The 21,720-nt window shown below is 40.1% G+C and overlaps 1 protein-coding gene across 4 annotated transcripts in view; it reads right to left on the bottom strand.

Annotated features, from left to right (window-relative positions):
* trappc9 (trafficking protein particle complex subunit 9) overlaps nt 1-21,720 on the bottom strand; it is a 147,476-nt gene that overhangs the window by 46,264 nt on the left and 79,492 nt on the right. For all 4 annotated transcript variants that reach the window (XM_077548871.1, XM_077548872.1, XM_077548869.1 and 1 more), the window contains 3 exons: nt 20,052-20,162; nt 7,326-7,478; nt 3,516-3,607 (listed from right to left, as the gene is read on the bottom strand). In XM_077548871.1, the coding sequence (XP_077404997.1) occupies nt 3,516-3,607; nt 7,326-7,478; nt 20,052-20,162 (356 nt within the window). The remainder of the gene's footprint in view (nt 1-3,515; nt 3,608-7,325; nt 7,479-20,051; nt 20,163-21,720) is intronic.

The raw sequence follows: 21,720 nt of genomic DNA, 5'->3' as shown, positions 1-21,720 counted from the left end.
GACTGTTACTCACACACTTGCCGGCAAGACACATGCTCCTGTCATGCACACACTCGCTGGCGACATAGAGCCTGCTGTTAAATGCACACTTGCTGACGAGATCCAGCTGACTGTTATGCACACACTCGCTGGCAAGATCCAGCCAATTGCAATGAGCACATTCGTTGGTGAGTTCCAGCCAACTGTGATGCTTACACTGCTGGCGAAATCCAGCCGATTGTAGTCGTGCGATCCTGCCGGCAGTTATGCACACACTTGCTGGCGAGATCTAGCCGACTGTTACTCACACACTTGCCGGCAAGACACATGCTCCTGTCATGCACACACTCGCTGGCGACATACAGCCTGCTGTTAAATGCACACTTGCTGACGAGATCCAGCTGACTGTTATGCACACACTCGCTGGCAAGATCCAGCCAATTGTAATGAGCACACTCGCTGGTGAGATCCAGCCAACTGTGATGCTTACACTGCTGGCGAAATCTAGCTGATTGTAGTAGTGCGATCCTGCCGGCAGTTATGCACACACTTGCTGGCGAGATCTAGCCGGCTGTTACTCACACACTTGCCGGCAAGATACATGCTCCTGTCATGCACACACTCGCTGGCGACATACAGCCTGCTGTTAAATGTACACTTGCTGACGAGATCCAGCTGACTGTTATGCACACACTCGCTGGCAAGATCGAGCCAATTGTAATGAGCACACTCGCTGGTGAGATCCAGCCAACTGTGATGCTTACACTGCTGGCGAAATCCAGCCAATTGTAGTCGTGCGATCATGCCGGCAGTTATGCACACACTTGCTGGCGAGATCCAGCCGATTGTTCTGCATGCACTTGACGGTAGGATCAACCTACTAATAAATGCAAAATTGCTTGTGCCATCCAGTTAATTGTTACATAAGCACACACATGTGAGACGAGATGACAAGAGACAAGTTCCGCCCCCCGTTGTCATAGTAACAAATGCTGGACTTGCCATTAGGGGTATGTAAAGAGTCTTATAGGTCTTGAGGGACGTTGTGGCCAAAGCATGTCACAGACATTTTAAATTGTGAACAAGATGAATTAGGACTGCTATAAAATGTGTTTCTATGTTGAAGTTTATTGGCATTTTTGTGCACTTGCTGTCCAGTTTGCACTGATGTATTTTTATTTTATTTTTTTGCCATGTTTTAAGGTTTTTAAAGTATTCTATCCTGTAAAGCACATTCTGACCACCGTCTCAGAAAAGAGCTCTACAAAATACACTTAGTTTTTACTGACTAAAGTTTGCAGCGATACTGTAAGGGCAGTTTATCATGGCTGATAAATTGCCCAAAAAATGTGGAGAAATTCAAACTGATTTATAGCGTTATAGTTTTGGTATAATGGGCTGGAGGAAAACAAAAAGAACAGCAAAGGTAGTAAAAAAGAATTGAGTCAACGGAAAGCATAACCCATATGTGAAACAATGTGTAATTTTTTTTTCCGTAGGTTTAATCAACATCTATTTCACAGTTCTAAATATCCACTTGACGGACGGAAGAATTAAAAAATGAAGTTAGGGTTGAATTTTGTTTGAAATCCCTCATTCTTTTTTGCTTCTCACTCGTTGGCCAAGCCCGCCAACAAACGTCTTCCCTGTGAACACATCCGAGAATCCGAGAGTACCCCTTATGATGTCTGTGAGTGCAATAAAACGTTGTCAGAGATAATAAAAGCAGTCAGGCAGTAACCTTCAGAAAAACATTAGCGGAGCATCTCCGAGACTAAGCTTCTGGCATTTAGGGAGTTTGTAAAAGTGTCTACCCTTTTCAGACACATAATGAAATCAATGGTTGATGCATACAATTCTGTGAGCTCCCCCCTCCCCACACCCCGCCCTGAAATGTTGTCAACAGAATGACAGAGGGTCTGAAAAGTTGACTTTGATTACTGAGGTGGAAAATTAAATTGAATTGAAAATCACAAAGACTCTAGAAATCTATTGGAATTAGTAAAGAAGCCAAGCCAAGATTCATATCATCGATTCAAGCTCATAAAGCGGAGACGTGACTGGTCTTATTTACACTTTCTTTTTGCAGCTTGCCAGCGCTTTTTTTTTTTCAAATAAAAGATCTCTCCCACGAGCAAAAAAAGATGTGCCTGAACTGTTAAAAACTTCCAATGACTTTGCTTTGAAAAGTGTATGCTTTGGCCTGCATTTGCTCTCTTAACATGAATAACAAAGTGAAAAACAAGAGATAATCCAACATGGGGATTGCTGACAGATAGCATCATTATGGCCACGGAATAGCATCCTCTTTCCTGATAACTGTCAAAAGGTGAAAAACGGCACACACACACAAAAATGAACATATTTTTTAAAAAAACAACCCTTAACTCTTTGACTGCCAGACGTTTTCAGAAAAGGGATGCCGGGGTGCCAGCCGATTTAAGCATTTTGACTGATCTTTCAAGGTCCACAGAAAATTTTGTGTTTGGACTTACACATACTACCAAATGAAAGATTGGACTCTCATCTTTCAGAAAAAAAAGTTTGTTTCTACCTTATTCGGTTTTTCAGTAATCAACAATAGAAAATGGTAAGTTTCACCCAAATGCTCTGTTTTGAAACAAACGTCTTTTAACGTCTTTGGCACTCCTCCGTAGGATTTTACCAAACGTTATTTAACGTTTTTGGCAGTCAAAGAGTTAAACAACTGCAACTACAAACGAAATGTTTGGCAAGCTTGGCTTATTAATTTTACTCTCTAAGTGTAAAGCTAAGAAAAAAGAAAGTCAAAGTATCCAATTAGACTTACAATTTTAGGCGCAAGGGAAAAAAGCTTGAATTGCATCCGTAATTGAGCCGATGATAGTTTTGGCAACACAGATAAAGGCATTCTAATGGGCTGAAGCAAATTACTTGGCTCATATAATCAGCAGGGCTCGTAAGGCCGAGACTGGAAAGTGTGAGGGCACCTTTACGGAAATAAGGACAATGGTGGGGGGAAAAAAGCAAAAATAATGTAACACTTGTTATTTTTTCAGACTTTACCCCAAGGAGGGTGGTTTTGGGTTTGACTTCTTCACAATTCCTCCTGCCTGCCTCAAACAAAAAAATCCACACTTCTCTTTTGCCTCATTTTGCTGATTGCTTCGTCTTTGGGGGACAAAAAGCACAATGGAACCAGTTGACTAATCAAAAAGCTGGCACTGCCCAAAACGAGGTGTCGCGAATCTCTGGAAGAAAAAAAAAAACCCCCTCGGTGAATCAAAAGTGATTTCAGATGATGATCGCAGATGGTGCGACCGAAAAAAGTGCTCGTCCCGAGAGGTTCGTGGGCTAACCCGAGCTGCTGTCTCCACTTTTGCAAAATAGACTGGAGGCCATTATATATGCAAATAAAAACATAGCTTGAGACCAGTTGTGGGGGGTTCACATGCTAAATGACAGGTAATGAGGCGACTGGATAACCGGGGGATGAATCGCAAGCGAAGTTGCTCACGGTGAGGAATTAAACACGTGGTGCTGCATATGAGACTCACCCCACTGCAAGGGGGCGAGCTGCAGGTGCTCCAGGACCAGTTGGTTGAGGACTCCTTCCACGCTGGCCTCGCCGTGGCGCCGCAGGGAGGGGTGGAGTGGGGTTAAGGGAATGCACGAAGAAACTTTGTGCCATTGTGATACACTTTAGCAACACACAGGAGTTTGAATTTTTTTTTTCTGCCACTAAATGGCATTAGTGTTTCATGCTGGACATTGGTGACAGAAACAGTACATTTTCACTTTCCTTTCTTTTCTTTGGTCCTTCCTCGGGTTTCCTGACGGCCTCACGACTCTGGCTGGAAGTGTTCGGTTGAGGTGAACGGTATGGGATTTTTTTTTTCAATAGGTTTTAGGTGAACTAATGAATACACACTCACTCGCACGCACATACACATAACTCTTTGACTGCCAAAAACGTTAAATAACGTTTAGTAAAATCCTATGGAGGAGTGCCAAAGACGTTAAAAGACGTTTTTTTCAAAACACAGGTGAAACTAACCATTTTCTATTGTTGATTACTGAAAAACGGAATAAGGTAGAAACAAACTTTTTTTTCTGATGAAAGATGAGAGTCCAATCTTTCATTTGGTAGTATGTGTGTTTCCATAGTCCAAACAGATAATTTTCTGTGGACCTTGAAAGATCAGTCAAAAATGCTTAAATCGGCTGGCACCCACCGCATCCCTTTTCTGAAAACGTCTGGCAGTCAAAGAGTTAATCACCCACATACAAAAAAATATATATATAAAAAAAAAAATTCAAAAAAGGAGAGCAATGATGATGACATTCCAAATCGGTAAAATTACCGAATGAACAATACTGAGCTCTCCAGAAAAAAAAAGAAGAAGAAAGAAACAGTACATTTTCCTTCATTTCAGAGCAAGTGGTATTTGGAACATGAAGCAACTTGTGGCCACCAGACAATTTTGTTCATTGTAAATTACAACTAGTCAACCAGTCCACACAAATACATATATTTTTATAAGATTTATTATGGCTAAATTGTGCAATAGTGGCTCCTTTGCATAACGTTGGATGCAAAATAAAACATGAAAAACAATAGTTTCACATTGATTGTATTTCGATTTTTAATGCCTCCAGACATGGTATTTCATGATTTTAAATGCTTTCATTTCAATTTTAAAGCCGTGGAATCCTTATGGTATTCAGTGCTTATTTGTTGGTTGTGAAGGCACTGCCTCAATTACAGCTTGTCGCCACGTTTTTATCAGAGCGGACTTGTATGAATCACTTGCAACAATAATCACGATTTCAAGTAGGACTATACTGTTTCTCAATTGCAGCAAATTTATTTCATTTTTTTTATGATCCTGCAGGCTCACTGCTGTTTGACTTATTTACACAGGCAGATGCACCTGATTTAGAAAATCACACTTTTTTCAGACTTTAGTTAGCAATAAAATGTTTGGCTCATTCTCTCTGTGCAGCTCAGTACCAAATGTCCAATAGTGGTTGGGGACCGCTGCTTTAAATTACACAAACTAATGTTAGGTTATTACTGCTATTAGTGTTCACCTCAAAATGTCAAGGGCTGCTGGGAAATATGTTTTTGCAACCCGGCTCCAGAGGTAGTAAGAATCTGATCGATGTTGCGGCAGAACAAAAATGGCTATAAGAGAGCAATTATCCAGATAATATACAATGATAATCTACACAGCTGACATTTGGATGTGGAATACGAGTGAACAACACACTTCGATTAACCTTTGGGAGGTAGCGATACAGAAAGCAAAGAAATCAAAGAACCTTTAGCAAAATAATGGTGGAACGATGACGCTTTGAAACTAAATTCGGATAATTAAGTTCCTCAGGGCGCTGATGTCAGATGACAAAAACGTGTTTTGGCAATACTTCCCAGATGAACTTTATACAAGACTTTCATTCAATCGGCCAACACAACTAGTAATATGTGTGTTCCACTTCGCATATGTTAGCATGTTATAATGTAAAAAGCTAAGGTAAGCTACCACTAACCTGTCAGTTTAAACTCCAAAAATGCATGTGCAGTTTCAGTAATTTGGTAAGGGATCATTAAAAAAAATAATAATAATAAAAATCTTTCAATTCCAACAGATTCTGGCACGCAAACAGCGACTTCCTAATGACTTTTCTGATCCTCTTAACTCTTTGACTGCCAAAAACGTTAAATAACGTTTAGTAAAATCCTATGGAGGAGTGCCAAAGACGTTAAAAGACGTTTTTTCCAAAACAGAGGTGAAACTAACCATTTTCTATTGTTGATTACTGAAAAACGGAATAAGGTAGAAACAAACTTTTTGTTTCTGATGAAAGATGAGAGTCCAATCTTTCATTTGGTAGTATGTGTGTTTCCATAGTCCAAACACATAATTTTCTGTGGACCTTGAAAGATCAGTCAAAATGCTTAAATCGGCTGGCACCCACGGCATCCCTTTTCTGAAAACGTCTGGCAGTCAAAGAGTTAACTTTTCTCTCAAAAACACCTCAAGGTCAAAAGTTTCCTCCTGACAACAAGAAAAATGGCAAGCTGACCCTGATGTTATTTAGATAAGAGCGAAATTGTGCCGTATGACCAAGCCTGATTTCTTCAATTTCATCACTAGCACAAGTGCTGCCGATATTGAGTCTCCCCGATTCAATCTGTCCTCGGGGTCACATTATTTATGCAGTACCTGCATTTCAAGTGAGACTGATATTGTATTCAGTTTTCAATATGACAGTCAAAATTTACCATCATTAGGATCACCTTAGAGGAGGGGTCACCGACCTTTTCGAAGCTGAGAGCGACTTCTTGGCTGCTGATTAGTGCGAAGGCCTACCAGTTTGATACACACTTTTGAAATTTGCTCAAATTGTGTTCAATCGTATGTTTTTTTTTTCTTCTTCTTTTTTCTGGAGAGCTCAGTATTGTTCACTCGGTGATTTTACAGATTTGACATGTCATCATCATTGCTCTCCTTTTTTTTTTTTTATATATATTTTATTTTATTTTTTTATTTTTTGTATGTGGGTGATTATGAGTATGTGCGTGTGTATTCATTAGTTCACCTAAAACCTATTGAAAAAAAAAAAAAATCCCATACCGTTCACCTAAACCGAACACTTCCAGCCAGAGTCGTGAGGCCGTCAGGAGACCCGAGGAAGGACCAAAGAAAAGAAAGGAAAGTGATCAATCGTATGTTATTATTAGGACTGCAAAAAAAAAAATCGGCTAAGTCAACCACAAGAATTGGTTGACACAAAAAATTCTGCTTCGATTGCCAATTAAATGAGTGATCGATGGAGTAATTATAGGGTAATCGATTTTAAAAAGATTTGTTAAGACAACAAACCATTTTTCAGCCAAGTGGAAAATGTGTACCATGTAATAAAAATGTTTATTTAGTTTGAGGGAAACCATAACTACGATCTGACCCATGAAAAAAAAACTGACTTTGACATCCCTGCCTTGGAGACAAGACCACCTCAAAGTCTTTCTTCGAGAGGCCTGAAACAACGTCGGCGTGGGTAACGGCGCCGCGTTCAGATTGACACACTAGAACATCGCTTTACGGTGTCAAAGTGTCAAGCACGGAGCCCATAAGCTTCTCCATCTGTCAGCGCCGAGGAACAACTTCCCCGCTGGCCAGAGGGCCTCCAGATGTAGAATCCAGATGTCTTTTATCACTCGACTCTCCAAATCTACTCGCCGCCTTAAAAAATATATCACCTCCTTCTGGACCGAGGCGGATAAAGACTGTCGAAATGCTAAATAATGAACACAAACCCTGATTCCAGGTGCTTTACGTCAGCGGAAAAAAAAGGATATGATGCTCCAACAGATGCCCAGTTTGCTGTTGATCTGGCAGCCCTGAGCATGCTGCCGCTCCTCCTCCAGCTGTTTGGGGTTAGTCGAGCGAATCGTCTCCTGGTCGGGCAGCGGCAGACTCTCAAAGTCAAACTTGTCAACCTGGATGGCCATCCTGGAGGAGAAACAGAGGAAATGATCTCATCTGTCACGCCTCTTAACGTACTGGATTATGAACCGCCACAGAACAGAATGATGGAAACAAAACAAAAAAAAAAAGAGTCTATTGATGAGTCCAGACGCGCATCAAAGCGACACGTAGGAAAAAAAAAAATGCAATTATCGTCTGGGAGCCTTTACAACAAAGCAGCAAAAATGAGATAATGATGCTTCAAAACAAGGAAGGCAGGAGGGGGGGGGGGGGGAACAAATAGCTAAACTGCAGGTCTTGCAGCAGAACAACACTCAAACAGAACACCTTTGAAGATTAGTGGCACAAGGCTTGTGTCAACCACTGAAGTCTCGCTTTCAAAGTGTTGTTTTTTCATTTTTCAAACATTACACACACCAGGACTAAAAATACAACAAGGCAAATGGACACCGTCTGGCACGGCGTGAAGGGGGGGGCAAGTAATTACAAAGAATGACGCTGGTACATTTACACTTCAAACAAGACCAAACACTTAGTAAGACGAGGGAACTGAAAAGGTTAGTTCATATTTTTTCCCCCCGGAAATAACAACAGTCAGAAATTTCATATCAAACGTATACAGATGGTTTTTCTGTTCATGACAAATTTCCATTCCTACGACAGCCTTAATTTTTAAGATGGAACATGCCGTTGTCTATCACGTAGCAGTTCATAATTGTTGTTCTACCTTTATTATTACGATTATATATATATTTTTAATTCATTCATCTTTTTACTACCTCTAGATTTCCCAAACGATTTAAACAAAAAACAAAAAAACTCACGCTTTAAGGGCTATTATTTTTCTCATTCCTAACATTTCTGCCATTCATGCCGTTCAACTACTTCTACATTTCTCAACCGATTCAAACCATTCCAACTTCAACATGTTCCAAAAATTCACACTTTGCACGCAATTACTTTTCTCATTCATAACATTCACAGTGTTCCTACAATTCAACAATTTCACAATTTTTAAGCTGGAACATGCCGTTGTCTATCACGGAGCAGTTCATAATTGTTGTTCTACTATGTTCTCTATTATTACGATTATATATATTTTTTTAATTCATTCATCTTTTTACTACCTCTAGATTTCCCAATTGATTTAAACAAAAAACTCAGGACATTTAATGTTTTCCCACAAATTTTCCACCTTTATTTTTATGACTATATTTTTTTATTCTGCCATTCATGCCGTTCAACTACTTCTACATTTCTCAACCGATTCAAACCATTCCAACTTCAACATGTTCCAAAAATTCACACTTTGCACGCTATTACTTTTCTCATTCATAACATTCACAGTGTTCCTACAATTCAACATTTTCACAGCAAACATCCCCATTTATTTCCAATGAGACATTCAACAACAATTCACTCCCATTCAAAATTCTCAATTTTCAGCTCATTCAATTCCCCCTAATTCTCACAAGCAAAAACTCCACATTTTTCACCAAACATTGCACATTTTTCACCAACAAAGTTCCTCACTCATTCCGAGGAAAGAGTTCTGGTAATAGGGTAAGATTTAGGGCTCGTATCATTCCGATGAGCAATACCTTGAATTCAATATAATTTCCCCTAATTCCATAAAATTAATTATTTCAATTCCACCTACCAGAAATTCTAACCTTTTTTAATTTAAACATTTAAAAAAATCTATTTGTTGTTAATTTTTGTCATAGTCAATATAAGAAATTTTGTATACCGGGTACGTAACGCTAATCCCCCAAAATAAACCGATTTATTAGCACCAACATCTTTCTTAGCATGCGGTGAGAGAAGCACCAGGCCAAAGTTTGCAGGCACAACACGTCATTGTCTCTTCCCTGCCAATCTAAGCCATTATAAGACTTTCAATAACAAAGCACGTGCTAAAGAGTGGCCACCGAGGATCGTCTCCGCGCCTCGCCCGATAACATGAGCTTTTACTTCTTGGGTTTGAGGAAGGCATGCAAGCGGATGAGCCAGATTGAAGCACTTAGCATCTCGATACGCAGATGTGCATAAATTTTGTAATTTCATTTGTCTATGAATACAGATAGTCAATTCAATTTTTTTTTTTGGGCTGTGCTTGCCAAGCTCAGTGTATTTGGCGCCCCCGTATCTCATTGGCATTTTCATGACTGGCAATGAGTTTTACGGCAACCGAGAGGTGATTTGAGTCAGCTGAAGGCATTCATCAGCAGATCCAATTCGAAGATCATTATTCTGGCTATTTTGCTTTGATGAAATCCATTCAAGGCGGCGCCCGACTCGCACGATTCACAGAATCTTTTGTTTGCTGACAGTCCTTTTCAAATGCTGAGGTGCTACGACCTCAAGATGTTGGGCGGGCGCTCGGGGGAAATTTTAACAATGAACACGGCACGTCAGCGGGCCAACAGCTGCCACGTAGGAATTAATGCAGGATCTTTTATTTGTAAGATTGGTTGTTGAAAAGGTAAGAAAGGCATCTTAAATCACCTTTCTCCATTGATATGAATGGAAATGCCATTAATGTGTTCCTGCAACCCCAAAATCCCAATTTAACAATGAGAGGGATTGATGTACTCACCAACCTTTTTGAAATGGATTCCGTTAGTGGTTCAGGCATTGTTTTCTAAAGCAAAATCTGAGATTTATGTCTTTATGGATTAAATAAAATAATATGTCCAAAAATCGGAATAATTACTGTTAACAATTTCAGGTCAAACAATGGCGCTAAATTATTATTCGCTTACTAATATACTTGATTAGATGTTCATTCATCGATTTTTTTATACAAATATTTACTGTACTTATGACTATTACTGCATTAGCGTAGCAAATACACCGCATTAAGCCTTACATAGAAATTTGGGCTACGTCTTTAACGTAGGAAGGGAACATATCATAAATCAAGAACTCACTGTACAACCTATTTACTGTCTGTAGTAATAATGCAGTTTGGCTAATTTCTGCGAAAAGTCACTCGCCAACCAAGAAAAGTTCCTGATGATGCATGCGGCCACACATCGATTTGAAAAACCGCACACCTCAAACAACATTGTGTCCGCCGGGTGTGACCCCTGACATGGTGCTTCTAATTACCACCATCTCACAATAATTTGGCAGCGACGCCGGTCTAATGGCAGGGATAACACAAGCTGAGAGGGGCGCTGGGAAGTGAACCGTTGCTAATTAAATGTCGTGTTGCCTTTCCACCAAAAAGTACATGATGATTATATCAAAGCGTACGGGCTCACTTTCATTTCTGAAATGTTGCCACTGCCGAGCTGAAACCGCAGATGGCAAGGGAGGGGAGCACACGGTATTTGCACAATGGTGGAATTTGTCTTATTGGCGATGTGTCTTCTGCATGTGGCGAAGGAAAATACAATGGATGATTTGATGCTCTGAGGTTGGAGGTTCGAATCTGGACTAAGATGTTCCTGTGTGGAATTTGCATATTCTCCCGTGCTTGTGCGGGTTTTCTTTGGCTTCCACCTGGAACGTGGAATGTGGCAGGGTTTTTACTTTGTGGACCGGGTTTGACCCCCTCCAGGCAACAGTTTAAATCGTGAAAAAAATGCAAACAAAATTAGGAGCGATATGGTTACACAAAGCCCAAGTCGTCTTTATATTTTACACTGAAAACATGTAATTCACCTGATTCTGGAACATGCCCGTGTAACATTGTAAGATACTGATTTATTTCTTGCATATCTTTTTTTAGGGCCTGACCAATAAATTGGCAGGCCCATTAAATCGATTGATTATGGCCCTTTAATATATATTCAATCTTTCAATATATATTTGTGGAGAGTAGGGTCAAGTTGTATTTTACAATTTTAAAAATGTGCAGAAGTTACTCCATCTTAAAGATTCGATAGCTCTTAATATGAACAGAAAAATGCACTGAGCTGTCACCAACGTCTTACAAATGCAATTATGCCATCTAGTGGCAGAATAATGAATTCAACACAAATCAATATCACATCGTTTTTTACGGTACAGTACATATTATTAATTTTAACTAAATTTGATGAATTATGAAATGACTATCATTGACTAAAAGATGCAGCCATATTTTTTCCACGTTTATTATACATTTAGAACAGATATAAAATTTGCGAGTTAACTATTAAAGTCATGCGAATGTTATCCTCACACCCCTATTTTATACATTATATACATTGTGCTAAACTATTCGGTGAATGAATCAGTAACTGATATTTTTTTCTGCCAAAACTCGGTATGGGCCTAAAAAAAAATCCATTATCGGTTGAGCCCTAATCTTCCTCCCGAGAGGTATTTTACGTTTCTACTACGACTGTACGCATGCTCTTGAATAGTGAATAAGAACCGACTGAATCCCCCATCCAGACCAATGCAGAACACAAAATGATTTCCAAGCAGGATTTCACGACAATAGTCGCCGCCGATATCGTTAATGCCGCAGGGGAAGAAGCCGTGAGCTCGCACAGTCTGCGTATTCATGTTTTCATTTGGGAAGGTTATTTTTAGCTCACGTGCGAGAGCTTAAGGGCGCAGATCCACGGAGGCCTATGCAGAGGCAGGCGAGAGCGAGCGTCTATTTTTAGACTGCGGCTGACTCGCTGTAACCCTTTGTTTGCGGCGGGCCCCACCTCCGTCCCACCCCCACCGTCTCACTCAATATGCTGAGCTCCATCCAAAACAAATCCTCGCAGCCAATTACGGAACGCACCGGCGCGTCCAAGGAGGTTACCGTGCAGGCAATCTTCTAATGCGGCGGCCGTCATTAAAAGTGAGGGGCGGCAGACTATTACGAGGGCTGACAAGAGTGAGCTATTTCTGTTTGTGCTGTTAAAAGCCAGGAGTTTTTTTTTCTGTGGGCAGTGGCGGGGAAGGGGTGGGGGGGGGGGGGATACGTGCAAGTGTGAGGTGAATGGAGGCGATATCATGCAGGCAGAGCCACAGCTGGATTTTAAGCAGGCATGTTTTTGTCATCGTCGTTGAAAATAAACAGAGACAAATACAAGTCTGATCTCCGACTACTGCTAAGGGGCGACGGCTTTGCCGTAGGGTAGATCAAATCACAGGTGATTGGCAAAGTTCCTGCTGTGTATCCGTCTTCATGAATATTTAAATTGAACGGAGAACGGAAGCAATTGGCAGAGGCGCGCCACGCGACGCCAAATGAATAGTGTCAGTAATCTGTGACAAATTGCTCGACTCCAAGACTACAGTGTTCCTCTGATATCGCGAAGGTTATAAAAGTTAAAGAAAACTATATTAAAACAAAAAAAAAACGTTTCTGTTATTGAAATTTACATAATTAACTCATTCACTGCCATGAATTCATAAAAAAAAAAGATTATTAAGAATTAGGGGCGACAGGCGATTAATCGCATGACTTCACTAGTTAACTTACGATTAATCACAAATTCTATAATTCTAAAAAAAAATCTAGGTTTTCATACTCTTGTTAACAAAAGTGGAAAACAATGTTAAGCTAATAGAAATAGTCCAAATGAATTTTTGACGTCTATAGCCGTCAATGGCAATGAATAAATAAAAAGAAAAAAAGGAAAGCATTATTAAAAATTTGGGGCGTCAGGCGATTAAAATTTGTGATCATAATTAATCGCATTACTTCACTAGTTAACTCACAATTAATCACAAATTTTATATCTGTTCTAAATGTACAATAAAAAAAGTCAAGGTTTTCCTACTCTTGTTAACAAAAGTGGAAAAAATGTTAAACTAATAGAAATAGTTCAAATGAATTTTTAACGTCTATAGTCATCCATGGCAGTGAATGAGTTAATTACACAATTTGAGGAGTCAATTTTAGGGTAGCGTAATTTTAGGGTGAGTTTCCTCCGCAGGGTAGCCGGGCTCTCCCTTAGAGATAGGGTGAGAAGCTCGGTCATCCGGGAGGGACTCTGCGTCGAGCCGCTACTCATCCACGTTGAGAGGAACCAGTTGAGGTGGCTCGGGCATCTGGTTCGGATGCCTCCTGGACGCCTCCCTGGGGAGGTGTTCCGGGCATGTCCTACCGGCCAGAGGCCACGGGGACGACCCAGGACACGCTGGAGAGACTACGTCTCTCGGCTGGCCTGGGAAACGCCTTGGGATCCCGTCGGAGGAGCTGGGTGGAAGTGGCTGGGGAGAGGGAAGTCTGGGCTTCCCTGCTAAAGCTGCTGCCCCCCGCGACCCGACCCCGGATTGAATTGAAGACGGAAAATTTTAGGGTAAACTAACCGGGAGTGACAACAGATTGAAGCCAGCATGCTTTGTATCTAATTTCAAGACTAGAGTGTGTGGTTTAAGCGATTGGACAGGGGTACAACTATTTTTAATAAGTCGTTTTTTTAATGTGGTCTCTCCGTATCACGGATTTTTCTCAATCACGGGTGGCTTTGGAATCTATCTCGGTTCTCTGTGTGTCACTGCAAACACACACACACACACACAAAAGAGAGAGAGAGAGAAAGTACGCTCCTGAAGCTACAGCACATCCAGCAAACCTCATCTCAGCGGCACCAATGGGGGTAAACGCACCCCTCCGGGGGAAGACATGATCTCAGTCCCCAACATTTTCCACCGAGCAAATATGACAACATTGGGAATTGTGAATCCCTTTCGGCTTTCATCATTTTCACAAAACATTGCGCTCCAATAGCCTGTCCTCGGCATGCACAGGTATTTTTATTATTATTTTTGCTTTATTGGACACGACACGGAATATTGTGCATGTAATGAGCATTTCATAAATTTCAATGAGTGTGAGCGAAAGAGATGCCTGGGCAAAGCAAATATCATTGCAGGAGGAGAGCAAGAGAGAGAGAGAGAGAAAAAAAGAAGATAGTATTCGTGTCCAACTGGGACTTACTGAAGACGGACGGGATAACTGACTGCAAATACATTATGTGCCTTGCAAGCACAAAAGGGTGAAGGTGGTCACCATGGAAACAAGCTTTGTTTGAAAAGCCCATGCGCTGAGGCGTGGCTGCCCGTGTGTACGGCGATCCGAGAAGCGACGCGGAAAAGGAGGAAAATGTTGCGGTTAACCTACTACAATAGGTAGATTTTACAGAGGTGACAAGGAGGGGTGGGGACCGGTCAAGTACACAGTATATGGTTATCTCGATGTTTGCTTCAAACGCTTTGTCGTTGGGTTATGATGGTGGATCTTTTATACACACATTGAGAAGTCTATTATGAAAAATGAAATATATTTCATTCACACGTATTTTGCACTATGGAAGAGGATTAGGGTCAGTGAAGAGAAAAAAAAAAAGGTTGACAGGATTTTGACTTTAAAGTGAGAATTCTGACTTTAATCTCAGAATTTTGACTTCAAAGTGAGCATTCTGACTCTAATCTCAGACTTTTGACTTCAAAGTGAGAATTCTGACTTTAATCTCAGAATTTTGACTTCAAAGTGAGAATTCTGACTTTAATCTCAGAATTTTGACTTTAATCTCAGAATTTTGACTTCAAAGTGAGAATTCTGACTTTAATCTCAGAATTTTGACTTCAAAGTGAGAATTCTGACTTTAATCTCAGAATTTTGACTTCAAAGTGAGAATTCTGATTTTAATCTCAGAATTCTGATTTTAATCTCAGAATTTTTACTTTAATTTCAGAATTTTGACTTTAATCTCAGAATTTTGACTTTAATCTCAGAATTTTTACTTTAATCTCAGAATTTTGACTTCAAAGTGAGAATTCTGACTTTAATCTCAGAATTTTGACTTCAAAGTGAGAATTCTGACTTTAATCTCAGAATTTTGACTTCAAAGTGAGAATTCTGATTTTAATCTCAGAATTCTGACTTTAAAGGGAGAATTTTGACTTTAATCTCAGAATTTTTACTTTAAAGTGAGAATTCTGACTTCAATCTCAGACTTAAAAGTGAGAATTCTGACTTTATTCTCAGAATTATAAATTTAAAGTGAGAATTTTGACTTGCTGACTTCCCCCCCAAAATTCATAGCTCTACGTCACAAAGTCAGAATTCTCTCTTTAAAGTCAGAATTCTGAGACTAAAATCAGAAATCTGACTTTAAAGTGAGAATTTTGTGATTAATGTCAGAATTCTCACTTTAAAGTGAGAATTTTGTGATTAATGTCAGAATTCTCACTTTAAAGTCAGAATTCTGAGAATAAAGTGAGAATCTTGCCAACCTTTTTTTTTTCTCTCTCTCCACTGGCCCTAATCCTCTTCTGTATTGTTCAGTTCATGTCTTAAATAGAATTTTTGTCATACGCCTAGTGGGCCCCCCAGTAGCACTGATGAAAAATTGCAACCCCCTCCCGAATTTTCAGTTGCCTATCCCTGATTTACAGTAACGCTGTATGTTTCACATCATATAAAGGGCAGTTTATTTTTTGTGTTGTCCCATGAAAAAGAAAAAGAAAACATTTAACAAAAGGTGAGTACACAAACACACGCGCACACAAAAATCAACACTAATATTGTTTCACAACCACGAGGGAGTGTCAAAACACACACGTTTTCCTATTGCCGTTTCAATTACAGTTTGTGCCTCAGTGTGTGACGCAGCTTTGGACTTTGGGGACAAGAAACATCAAAGTGCCAAAATGCATTCCGACGTCTCACTTCAACCTCCACCCTCCATCACCATGACAGGGGTCTATCAAAGAGATAAAGGAGCGGTAATAACATCGCACTCAATGACGCGAGGACCTGAAAGTGGCACGCGGTCACCCCCTAGACATCCCATGTTGAAATGTCGCCTTCAAAAGCACATCAAAAATGTTATTATCTGGCCAAAATTACACATTTGTCATCATCGGAAATTTCTTTATTATTATTAATTTTTTTTACATCCTAACATTCAGCTTGAACACGATCATATCTAATATTTTTCTCGTTTCATACTCTTCCTGTTCCATTTGTGTAGCCAGGACAAAATCCATATGAAAACATTACATTTTCTTGGAAACTGCTTTTGAATTCAGAGAAAATATTGATTGTGACCATAAACATATAGCAAAGTGAAAACAAATTGCTTCAAGTGGTAGTTCACAGTGAAAAGACATCACAGCATTGTGTGGATGATTTCCATATTGTCTCCTTTATTCTCTACGGCTTCGTCTATTTGTATTAAATAAGGGTGGGCAACCCAAATAATAGAGGGAGGCACAATAGCACCACACACTTATTAACAAGGTGTATGAAAAAAATTTTTTTAAGTGGACAAAAATAAAACATATGCATATGTGCAAAATATGCTCTTACTATAATACTTCAATTGCTAATTTTAAGAAATTTCTCAATGCATGGCATCCGGGTTTCACACATCAGCGTTGTTTCTGGCCCCTGATGGCCGCGTTCAACACCCGCAACCCCAACCGCGCGCTACCCGCCAATGCAGGGCGTCTCAACTCTCCGAAATTCTTCGGACAACTGAGACAGACACACTATACACACTCGCACTCGTCGACGGCCACAAATGCGGAAACGCGCAAGAAATGGGACGCGCCCCACACGTCGCGAACAGGAAACGGAAACAAAGGAAGTCGGAAGTCCCGCCTCCTCCGCGGCATATACCCCATAGGATTAAGACCCAGTGCAAGTGTAACTAAGCCATATTGGCCATCTAGTGGTCAATGGCGATATTACAATCTAAAACTATTCAAGCCAAAATTTGCCTATGATTGAAGCCCATTGAAATGCAATGGATAAGATGAAAATTATTTTATTTCGAAACCTCCAAAAATTCTTGAGAACAAAACCAAAAAAATAATGGGGGGAAAAAAATCCACAAAGAAGTAAATTTGTGGTTTCACGGAAGTAGAGGAAACATTGAGCATCCTGCCAGAAGTGTGTTTGCACTTTGTAAGGTACGGAAAGAACTGGCTGTCAGTCTTTGCTCTAATTCATCCAAAGGCGTTCTATCGGGTCGAGGTCAAGAATCTGTGCAGGCCAGTCAAGTTCATCCACACCAAACTCTCTCATCCATGTCTTTATGGGTCTTGCTTTATGCCGTGACCAAACCAAGTTTTGGAGCTGCAGAAGACATAGTGTTATTTTTTAAAACACACTAACGCAGATATGACTGCTTGACTTTCGATATTCACACAATTAAGCACGCGGATGATTGACAGAATAATTTTTCCAGCCTGTCGGTCTCAAAAGCCTACCTAAGACTCCAGGAAAACATCTTGAGCCTGACATCTCATTCATCACCAGGCAGAAGCAAAAATATCAAATGACACAGCGGTACGACGTGAAGCGGGAGGGACGCGCCGGGGACGCGTGAAGCGACGCGTGGCTCGCCAGATGGAAGAACCGTCAGCCTATGGCCTCGTTTCGCTCTGTATGCAAAATCCGAGACCTAAACTAATCTTTTTAGAATGAACTCATGTGTTTGTCAACATTGTCAACGCCGATCATCGGGTCGATTACGTTTTCCGAGTTGCGTGCTACGTCCCTAGTCGGATTTTTTTAGTTTTGACTTTGAGCAAAAATGGGAGATTCACCTCTCGCATGAATTGAATCGTTGTTTTTCCAAAGCAAATGCAAATGTTGCAAACTTCTGTTGATTCAACACAATAATTGAGCAATAACTTGAGCAATTTTAGGTTTTGACACGGTTAATCGATTATCAAAAGTGATAATCAAGAAATTTGGTCAACAGTTGTCAAATTATCACTGGGCCTTTAAATATTCCTCCTTTAGACCCATAAAAATAAATGGCTTACATATGATTTGGTGGCCATAATTACTTTCTTGAATATGCGCTAGGGCCACTTTTACCAATGACAAATGACCAAAGCGACAGGTAACATGTCAGAGATTATTCATTGCCGACAGATGGCCTAATGGAATTTAAATGACTCATATAAGCACAGTTGATTGGTATCTTTATTTCACTCCGAGACACAACCACTCTCACTGAAAAAAATGACCGCGATATCATTGCAAGCGGTGTTGCATTTGGTTCTATCACTTAAAGTATTCATTCCTTTCCTTTGATAAAACGCTGACTGTCCATTTCTACCGTCGCCGAGTAATTCCCCTCACACAATAACATTCCACCCCTGTGGGAAGAGGCTTATGAGTCACCGTGCCTGCGCCCGTCCGTTCGCAGGGACCGCACTGGAGAGAAAATACTGACAGTACTCATAATTCGCCAATCTGCCGTGCAATGACAAGGCTGTGCGAGGGGGGGGGGGGGGGGGGTGCGAGAGACGGGCTGAGGTCATTTACAGAAAAGGTGGGATATTTCCGGGTGAAGGAGCACCAAAATATTACGTTGAGACATTGGTGGAAGTATGGTTTTGATTGTCGCATGTTTCATTTGAAGGTACAAGTTGGAAGAACTACTTGTACACTGAAGGAAAATTATTTTTCATATTCAAAAACTTGATCAAACTTAGCACCTAAATTCATCCTGGTGAAATTAAACCTTTTGAAAATTCAGCTACTGAAGCTAGTTTCACTTTAGCAATGTGACATTTGGTAGGTATGACTATCATAAGCAGATCCGCAAAAAAAAGTCTCAAGAACCCATGCATGGTAAGACACGGGAAGTCGGCCATATTGGTCACATTGGGGGCAAATTTGGCAATTTCCAGTTGTTTTAATGTAAAAATCTTGTGCATGTTTCATTTCATTTATTTCATTTATTTCATTTATTTATTTATTTTTTATTGTATTTTTTTATTTTTATTTTTTTAATATATTGTTTTTATTTATTTCATTTTATTTATTTATGTATTTATTTATTATTTATTTATTTATTTATTTATTTATTTATTTATTTATTTATTTATTTATTTATGTTATTTATTATTTATTTATTTATTTAATTTATTTTTTCTGTGCATGTTTCATTTAAGCAACATGAAATTTGGTAGTGAATTCTATCATGAGTTGACCCACAAATAACAAGAACCCATGCACAAAAAAAGCGCAGGAGGCCAGCCATTTTGGTTTGAAGCAGACGTTTTGGGTGCGAATGTGGCAATTTCCAGTGGTCTGGAGACATAAATCAGGTGTATATTTCACTTGGCAAGGATTTCTATTATGAGTAGACCCACAAAAAAAGACTCAAGGACCCATGCCCGAAAAGACACAGGAAGTCGGCCATTTTGGTCTGAAGCGGTCAATTTGCGGGCAAATATGGCAACTTCCAGTGGTCCTGAGACAAAACCTTGTGTATGTGTCCCAGCGCTTAGCAACATGAAATTTGGTAGGGATGTCTATCATGAGTAGACCCACAAAAATGTCTCAACAACCCATGCCCAAAAAGACACAGGAAGTCGGCCATTTTGGTTTGAAGCGGACATTTCAGGATCATACAGTTTTTTTCCCCCCATTGGCTATCAAATGTGCGCCAAGACAGATGTTTGAATTGTGAGAACGTGGATTTTCATAATTGCACCTGAGAGGAACATGGCAGTGAATTTCGATAAATCGCCGAAAGAAAGCTCCAACAATTTATCGGGTACAAAGTTAGAGCGTGACCAAAAGGGTTAGACTGAAGAGATTCTTAGACACAACCGATTGCCAAATATGTTTTATCCACCATGTGGCGCACTTTCCAAATTTTGTGAAGGTCTTCTCCTTACCTTTGGCACTCGCTGGCATGGAGAACCAGGTCCTGGTTGTTCTTGGCACTGACGGTGAGCTCGTGTTCTGTTGGGTTGAAGATGTCCAGCAGCAGATGACACTGCCTGGTGCTGCGGGAAAGAAATAACCCAAAGTATATATGAATTTTAAGTTATTATCCACAAATATAAGCTAAAAAAAAGTATAGCATCACTGACATTCACGTTGAATTTATATTTGACTTTGAGGTGGCGATGCAGGATGAACTTGCACGAACACACGTGAGCTTAATTGGATCTTTATTGAGAGTAGTGTACGCATAACCGACTGGCAAAAAAAAAGGAGAGAAAAAAAATCCCTGACACGTGACTGGTAATGAAGCCAACATGAAGCGTCTGTCAATCCTTGTCAAAACATCAAAAAAGGTTTTGACGCTTTCATGAGAGCGTGGAGACCTGGTTGGAGCAGCTTATCCTTCAAATCACAGCCTGGCCTGCTATTTGATTAAAGATCATAAGAAGGGTCAAACTTGCGATTGAGATCAAGCGGGAGGAGACGAGACTGGCTTTTAACCGAAGTGGATATTTCGCCTCGCAAGAATGACTGATGAAAGGGAATTAAAGCGCAAAACAAAAACATCAAATAACAAAATTTTCTTTTGCTCCAAAGTAACTTGTGATAAGATTTTGCCATATTTTAGCAGTGAAAACCACACCATATAATAATAATAATCTATTCTGAGAAGAGAAAAAAAAACAAAAAACAACGGTATATCACAATACAAAAAAATACTATACCTAAGGAAACATAACTTCAGCATAAAACGAGGACGATCAATATTTTCATCCTACCTTTCACGGAGAATATACAGTACGCCATTTCCCATAACACAAGACACGACAGGACCAGCATTAGCATTAGCATTGTAACGCAAATCATGGTGTCAAAGAAGTAACCGCAAAGGAAAATACAAGTGTTAAAAAAAAAAAAAAAGATATGTGCTTAGTGTAAATTAAACATCCCATTAGCTGGTTTTGCCTGCAGGCGACACGGGAACTCATTCCCAGCCCGTTTCCTGTCTCTTCAATCCCAGGGTTAATGGAGGATTACAGTGCATTCACCCAAGTCGCTAATAAACTGCGGCGGCAATTAAAAGAGCATATTTTTTAGGCCTACCTATGTTTCTTTAATTGTCTTGTTGTCTCTGTTGGCAGACGTGATTAACAGGTTGAGTGGGGCGAGCTACTGATTTATAGGCCCGGGCCAGTAAGCCGGGGCCAATCAATCAGAGCCACCCGATAAGAAACACAGACTCATTGCTCTTGCACTGTCCGGCCCAGATCAAGATGCCAGACAATGTGGATTTCTCGATGGTAGTTTAGCTGGAAAAGAACAAATAGCGTTGAGCCTAAAAATAACGTTCGGCAACGGTTTTGACGCATGCTGCGGCTCTACTTGTGAACTCCTCACGCGGCATAACCTTATTAAGCATTCACCGGAGCTATCAAAGAGGGCACACAGATTTGAGGTGGATAAATGATTCAAAACTGCCAATAGGGTCTTCCATTTTTATTTTTTTTTCCCCTGGAGGGTCTTTCATTTTGACATCCGTAAAATGTTTAAATTCTCATGAACGTATAATATATATATATATATACACATACAGTGTATATGAGGAAAAATATACGG

Source organism: Vanacampus margaritifer, chromosome 17 (genome assembly GCF_051991255.1).
Source record: "Vanacampus margaritifer isolate UIUO_Vmar chromosome 17, RoL_Vmar_1.0, whole genome shotgun sequence".
In the NCBI taxonomy this organism is placed as follows: domain Eukaryota; kingdom Metazoa; phylum Chordata; class Actinopteri; order Syngnathiformes; family Syngnathidae; genus Vanacampus; species Vanacampus margaritifer.
Note: the sequence above shows the minus strand (reverse complement) of the source record. Positions and strands in the feature narration are given on the sequence as shown.